This window comes from Gopherus evgoodei, chromosome 6 (assembly GCF_007399415.2).
Source record: "Gopherus evgoodei ecotype Sinaloan lineage chromosome 6, rGopEvg1_v1.p, whole genome shotgun sequence".
Taxonomy (NCBI): Eukaryota; Metazoa; Chordata; order Testudines; family Testudinidae; genus Gopherus; species Gopherus evgoodei.
In genome coordinates this window covers 92,168,264-92,176,078 of record NC_044327.1, presented here as the reverse complement: position 1 = coordinate 92,176,078, position 7,815 = coordinate 92,168,264, and the positions used below count along the sequence as shown (strand labels likewise).

The following is a 7,815-nucleotide window of genomic DNA, read 5'->3' as shown; positions in this document are numbered from 1 at the left end:
TCCAATATGTCTGTTAGTCTATAAGTTCCCATAGGACCCTTTGTCACTTTTTACAGATCCAGACTAACACGGCTACCCCTCTGATACATAATCCATAGTGTATTTTTTTTCTTTCTTCCATTATATATTTCGAAAATAAGGTCTCTCTAGATCATCTTTAGAACAAAGAAATTTAAACGTAAGTGATGTTTCCCTTAAAAAAAAAAAAGTACTAACTGCAACAGAAGAGGAAATTATTACTCATAGACACCCCTGCCCCCATATGCTCTGCAGTGCACTCTTAGAAGCAAGTTCTATTTGATATATACTATTACAAGCTGACATTGAAATGAAGCATTTAGGTTTTTTTCTGGAATAGAAAGGCCTAAGTGAGATTTGCAGATCAATACTATCTATACTAGTGAAAGTCCCATTCAGCACTTGTTTTTGATAATAGAAATTAATGATCATCTCTTATTGTCAGGCATATATTCTTACCTCCAAGCACAAGGATTTATAGACCTAATCCAAGCCCAGTGAAGCCAACGAGACTCTTTCCAATGCATTTAGTGGGGTTTGGCTCAGGCTAAATATTAACTAATGCTAATAACAGCTGCAAGTGCAAATCCTCATGCCTCAAGATAAAAACACACCTCAGAGTATTTTGAGCATCCTTAGTTTCTTACTGTTGCATTGTCTTGACTCTGAAGTGCACCTGTGCAATGGTAAGCATGGAATGATGAACAGACTGTGTACACATATTGCATAAACTCATTAGCATTTGGAAAAATGTCTCAGCCACTACCAGCTGAGCTAGCAGCCTATGCATAAAAAATAATTCACACAGTTATAATGCATCATTAAACAAAAACATCCTCAAGAATATTAGCAATTTATTTACTTGGATCTTGTTTTTGTATAGGTAGCTATTAATCACAGTAGCCAGAAAAATGGGTGTAACAAGCCCCAACATCTTGATTCAATACACTGCATAGCGAAAAGCAAGAGTGACTATATTTTATACTCAAACTTACACCAGAAGCACATTCTGGTAAATAAATTCTAGGAGCTCATCTCTGGCCTGTAGTCACAAAAGCAAATACAAAAAGTCCATAACTGCATCTCTAGGTTCTTAAGGGCAGCAGAGTTTACACTGCATACTGCTGTGTTTTGGCAGATCATATTGTGGGATTTCAACATCTGTGCTTCTTGTAAATTTGGTAAATCTCTAACCAATATGTATGCTTACAAGTCTTGGGCAATGCATTTTATTTACCATGTGCTTTGTTCTGGCTATCCAAGCTAGGATGAGCTTCCAAGCTTTGTTCAATCAATATTAATTAATGTGGACCAGATTACTAATTGAGACTAGCATTATGCAAAAAATAAACACTGACAGCTCAAAAAACAAAAGTATCCAACATCAGAGGGGACATCAAATATGTATAACTTGCTCCCCATTTCTTATAGACAGTTCCTGACAGCTGCAAACAAAAATTTATATAACCCAAGAACTAATTGTTTTTAATCAACATGCTTTTCACCATTTAAATATATTTATCCTTTTCCTACCAGCATTCAATGTTCTATTGCATTCTCTCACATGTGGTACTTTGAAACAGGTCAATTAAATAGACATTGTACACACATTTTAGTAAACTGTACTGCATTATTCTTGAATTATTGGTTAAATTAAGGTTATCCACATACTTCGCAGAAAACATATAGACTGTTTGAGAAATCCTGGCCACACTGAAGCCTATGAGAATTTTCCCATTCACAACAATTAAGTTGAGATTTCATCGTGTATGTGGATGAGTAGAACCCTTACTTAAATTTATAAATCCAGAGGGCTAAATTCTGCTATCACGCACATGGATTTAACTGAAACAAACTCTGACCTAAAATCTACCAGGGAAAATCACAGCTTCATATGATGTGTTGCATGCTGGATTTTGCATTTGTTTCACTAATTTGCTTTGAAGAGGTGTAAAGTCACAGGTGGGCAGATAGTTCTATATTTATTTTGCATCCGACCAGTTAATCTGTTTTAGATATTTCCAGATTTATTTGGAATATATTACTAATGAAAGATGCTCCAGATCTTCTGTTTTCAGACAGAAGTATGCAAATAACAAAAGCATAGAGATATACCGGTATACTGCTTAGAATCAACCCATAACCATTGCTTCTTACATTTGACAGGTCTAGCTTTTGCAGTAGGCAAATGGCAAAATCCTCGTCAAATCTAAATTTTGGACACAGCTTACTTGTAAGTCCTGTAAACACATTTCACTTTTTGGTGCTATGCACATGGGCATCCAAGGTCAAAACTGAAGTTTAAAAACGTAAATATAAAAATACTGTTCACTTCCATTTAGCTAAATGGCCTGGGGGACATCTGAACATTTTGGATAACCAAGTGTTCAGCTAAATGGAAGTGCTATTTTGAACACAGGACTACATGGGGGACACACTGGATTTGGATAACTAGGATTTTTGGATAAAGGGAATATGGATAACTGGAATTGTACAGTACATCCAGGAACCCTATCAGGTAGTCCTTCAAGACAGACAGAAATCTTGTATTTGTATGATTGGAACCATTTTGAAAAAGCCTTTGATCTAGAAGGGCTATTATAATGCTACCTGCACAACGATGAATGGTTATAAACAAGGCTTTGTTTTGTCATTTGTAAATATTGCCTGAAAGATTCTAGTTTGTCACAAAAAGTGTTTAGGGTTTTCTTTGCCATTCTTGCTCTCCTTAACCTTGATTTGTCCACCCTGCAATACATCATGGCATTGCTGATAAAATGAAGCTAACCTTGGCTCGCGGGACACAGCTGCCCTGCAAGGATGCAGCGATGACAAGTAGCAGAGGACTGTCATAAAGAGGTAAGTAAGAGTTAATAGAACAAAAGTACTTCATATCTCTTTTGCCTGTAAAGGGTTAACAAAATCAGTGAGCCTGGCTATCACCTGACCAGAGGACCAATCAGGGGATAGGATATTTTCAAATCTTGAGAGAGGGAAGTTTTTGTGTGTGCTGTTAGTGTTTGGTTGTTGTTCACTCTGGGGGCTCAGAGGGACCAGACGTGCAACCAGGTTTCTCTCCAATCTCTCCGATAAAGGCTCTTATAAGTTCAAAATAGTAAGTACTAGGTAAATAAGGTGAGTTAGGCTTATGTTTGTTTTCTTTATTTGCAAATGTGTATTTGGCTGGAAGGAGTTCAAATGTGTATTTTGCTGAAAGGACTTTAATTTGTACTTGTATACTTAGGCTGGGAGGGTATTCTATAGCTAAAAGACCCTATAAAATATTCCATCTTAAATTTACAAAGATAATTTTTACTGTTTTTCTCTCTTTAATTAAAAGCTTTTCTTGTTTAAGAACCTGATTGGTTTTTTTATTCTGGTGAGACCCCAGGGGACTGGGTCTGGATTCACCAGGGAATTGGTGGGGAGAAAGGAGGGAAGGGGGAGAGAAAGGTTAATTTCTCTCTGTGTTAGGATTACTTTCTCTCTCAGGGAGAGTCTGGGAGGGGAGAGAGGAGGAGGGGTGAAGGTGAATTTTCCTCTCTGTTTTAAGATTCAAGGAGTTTGAATCACAGTGATCTTCCAGGTAACCCAGGGAGGGGAAGCCTGGGAAAGGCAACGGTGAGGGAAAGGGTTTACTTTCCTTGTGTTAAGATCCAGAGGGTCTGGGTCTTGGGGGTCCTCGGGCAAGGTTTTGGGCGGACCAGAGTGTACCAGGCACTGAAATTCCTGGTTGGTGGCAACGCTACAAGTACTAAGCTGGTAACTGAGCTAGAGAAATTCATGCTGGTACCCCATCTTTTGGATGCTAAGGTTCAGAGTGGAAAATTATACCATAACAAGGACATTACAGATAAAATAACTGGAAAACTGGGATTTGCAGATTTAGTTTCATTTTCATAAATATTTTCTGAATTTAGCTATTAAAAGCTCAGTCCTGTATTGTTTCTGCACTCAAATCTCCAGTGAAATCATTGGTTTTCTGGGTGCTCTAGGAATGCACACAACCTACATCTCTGACCTAGCCTCGCAGCCTCTCTCCCTCTATTCTATTTTTCTGCTTTCCACCTCCCCCGGCCCCTTCAGCTCTGATAATATCACCACCTTCAGTGCCCCCTTTGTGTTACTTTTCCACACAGTCCTCTGCACACATGGAACACTCTCCCCTCTCCCAAGCCAACAAGCCAGCTGAATCCTTCTGTCGATTCAAAAGACTCCTTCGGATGCACTCCTTCCAGGATGCTCCCAGTGAGCCAGAAATAATTTTTAGAGGCAAAAAAGCACTTTTAATTGACTCATCAAGATGTGCATAGGCTTAAACTAAATGACTGTGTGATCTTGTCATTCTGACCTTGTCCGTCCCTGGGTATTTGTTACACCTGTCACTGCACCAAAATCAGAGCGTAAACCCTATGGGACATGGAGCATGTCTTAATATTTCTTTGTGATGCCTCTAGTACACTTTTAGATGCTGCTAAAACAAAACATAAATAAAATAGACTGCAGATTGGACACCAACTGTGATCTTGACAAGCAGAAATCTAAACTGTAATTAATTGAAAAACTATTTTCAGCAGCAACTCCTCTCAGACATGTGAAACCCCACTTACTTCAGAGGGTACCGGGGATTAACTGAGATGAGAAGTGAGCCCAGTGAGGAACCACGAGAATGGGCAACATGCATCACATTGCCTGCCATCCTTTAAGGTCAATACACACCAGGGGTTCACAGCACTTCATTGGCACCACCACCAGTGAATCTGGCCAGGAGATGAAGGGCCCATAGTGCTGATTTGTAAAGTGCTTTGAAATACAGTTCTAACTAACACTGGCTAGGGTTCATACCAGAATATAGCTCTGCTGGCAAATGTTTAATCACATTCCGATGCCATCTTTGTCTTCTTATCTAGCAACTTCTAGCAAGCTCATCACAATAGCCCTCAAGCATTGCAGCTTGCTAACTAGGGCCCAATGCTAGTGGAGACAAGGCTCAAATGGGACAAAAAGACAGATTAGAGCAGAGGCAAGGAGATCATCTACGGGGAGTTCTATAAGTGTGAACCTGGGTAAGGTAAGATCAAAGGCAACAGCAATTATGTCACAGATGAAAAAGGGACAATTCACAGGAAGGCTGATGACAATTTTACTCTAAAGTCGCAGGCTATAGGATCCTATCTATCCTTTAAGCCAGCCAGGCAGTAATTTTAGGACCAGAAATGCAGGCAACACTTTGGACTCCAAAATTGCACATGCATATTTTTGCTGAACATCTATTCACATTACAAGTGGCATTTGCGCACACAAATCAAATAACTGCGACTGTCTGAATAATGCGGATGGGAAATGTTGAGTCTATGGATTCAAAACGTGTGAGAGCAATGTTGGAGGCTAGTTTGGGGCTGGCTTGAAAATGTTGCCCCTTTGATCTTATTTTCTCTGCCCATTTATTTCTGTAGAAATGCAGATTTCTAAAGCTCAAAGAGAGAAGCACTTATCTCATACACAAGATCATCATCAAACGTAAAAAAATTCAGCTAATATTGTAATTGTTTTCTATCATAGTAAAGACTGCAGTTCCTGTTCATGAATTTATCTTTCCCTGTCCCAATGCTCGGTTCTAATATACACCTTTTCCCTTTAGAGAATAACTCAATATATACCACAAGATACATACTAAGTGGGAGGGAGTCTATTATCCTCTCCATGCACAGAGTGCTATGTGTATAATTACAATTAGTGTTGATGTATGGGAGAATGGTGTGGGTAACATTTGCTAAGAGAAAAACAGATACCTTCTCCCCACCCCCCGAAAAATTATAACGGTTTGTCTTCCAGATAGTTTGAAAGCAAGAGATTAGCTGTGTTTTACAAACTCTGGCAGTTCCATTCCTGTGTGAAGGTTAAGTACGCCAGCTTTCTCCAGAACAAAGGCAGGGTGAGCAGCATTAGTAAATCTGTGCCTGATGGTGAACAGAGCTAGTCCCCTCTCTGCATTGAAGAATGAAAGTCTCCCAGCTTTATAATCCAGCAGAATGCCGACCCTGGCTGGCTGTTCCGTCATGTAAACATCACTCATTACACCATGGTGGAAGAATTTATAAATGAAACTGTGGAGAATGGGAAATAGAAACAAAATGAGAATCCATGATGCCATTAATCAGAAATAAACTACCACCATTTATTTCCCAGCCATTAACGAATTGCTGCCTCTCGTACACTTTGCACAATGCAGTTCACACACTGAAGGAGATCTCCGAGAAGTATGAAACTTACTACATGTCTAAGCTGACATTACTTCATAATACTACCTTCTACGCTCTGAACTCTTACACTAGCCCCTCAGCATTTCAAAGAACTCTCTTTCAGGAGAAAGACACCCATTTTGATCCTCTTCATCGATGCAACCTTCGTTCTTTTCCGGCCTCTGGGCCCAGTTATGGCATCATAGGGCTTTGAGGATGCTCAGAGCCTCACTTATCTCAAATGCTGCATTTAGTTGATTGTTGCTAATATGCTCAGATTTAGGTTTAAATAAAAAATGTACTCCCCAAAGGTTGGCACTTTACTTGAACCTGTAGTATACTCATGTCCTATAAATAGGGCTACGATTTTGGCTTGGAAATTTTTAGTAAATTTCATGCCAAAGGTGCAGGGGGAAAATAGATAAGTCACAGAAAGGAGAACAAGCTTACCCCACTCTCACTCCACAGCAGCAGTTCTGTCCCACAGGGCTGGGCCCAGCTCCCCTTGCTGGGTGTTGCAACCTGCACATGGGGTCGTACCATCATTTGAGTTTGGCCCATCCACAGCTTTTCAGATAGAGGCAGAGGGGCCAAACCTGAGTGGTGCTGAACCCTGTGAGCCAAGCCACACCACCACTCGGGCCTAATCAAATGTCTTTATATATCCATTTCCAAGATTGCACTGACTCCATTCATGTTCAGGATTTCCATAACCATGACCTCCATGACAAATCATAGCCCTACCTATACAGCCCTAAGTGACCTGGGACTGTCCCTTTTCCCATGCCGCAGCTGCAGCCAACAGGGGCACTCAAGCTGGATCCCCCTCATTATAAAAGAGTGGAAGGTCTGGCAGAGTGTGCTTTGTGTGATCTCCAGGACTCTGGAACTTGCTCCGTGCTCCAGAAGTGACCTTCTGCACATACTCCAAAAGCCTTTTTTGATAGGGTTTTGCAAGCGGTTTGAGGCTATGTCCCCAGAACCTTGTCTGTGATCCACTTGCTGGTTGAACTGAATTGGGTTCATTTGTGCCTGATAAATGTTTGTTTTTTAATGCTGCCAGATGTGCTAAGCTGCTGTCAGACTAAGTGTCAAGTACTTCTATAGGTATATTTTTATCTTTTACAGGTATATTTTTAATTATGACTTACATCTGAAGAAATAAAAACAAACAAAGATGTCTTCCACCATGTGTAAAAATGTAACTTTGCAAGTACCTAGACTCACTCAGCTTTACCTCGTTTGTGTAGAACAATAACATATGCACCAAGAAGTATCATCCTGCCCCAGGTTGCTGCCTTCTGATGTAGAGTTATAGCAGATTCCAATCCGGTAGCCTTTGCAGCCAGTGACAGTGGTTTCCCAGTAATGAAGACCACGAGCTGGCAGTAGCTCACCCAGGACAGATGGAATTCTACAAATGAAGAGAATACAGCAAAGCCAGTATTTCAGCTTAGCGACTGCATAATGTTCTTTCCATCGCTTATAGTCACATCATGTGGCTGCATCTTATATTGCTTAGATAGTAACTTCATCCTCCTAACTGAAGCTTTTC

The 7,815-nt window shown here is 40.2% G+C and overlaps 1 protein-coding gene across 1 annotated transcript in view; it reads right to left on the bottom strand.

Moving 5' to 3' along the window:
- Window positions 1-3,797: 3,797 nt before the first annotated feature.
- The window catches only part of LOC115653835 (cardiomyopathy-associated protein 5-like), a 62,257-nt gene continuing 58,239 nt past the window's right edge, over window positions 3,798-7,815 (bottom strand). The window contains exons 12-13 of the mRNA XM_030567526.1: window positions 7,498-7,674; window positions 3,798-6,125 (exon numbers count right to left, since the gene is read on the bottom strand). Coding sequence (XP_030423386.1) covers window positions 5,873-6,125; window positions 7,498-7,674 — 430 coding nt within the window. The 3' untranslated portion in view covers window positions 3,798-5,872. The remainder of the gene's footprint in view (window positions 6,126-7,497; window positions 7,675-7,815) is intronic.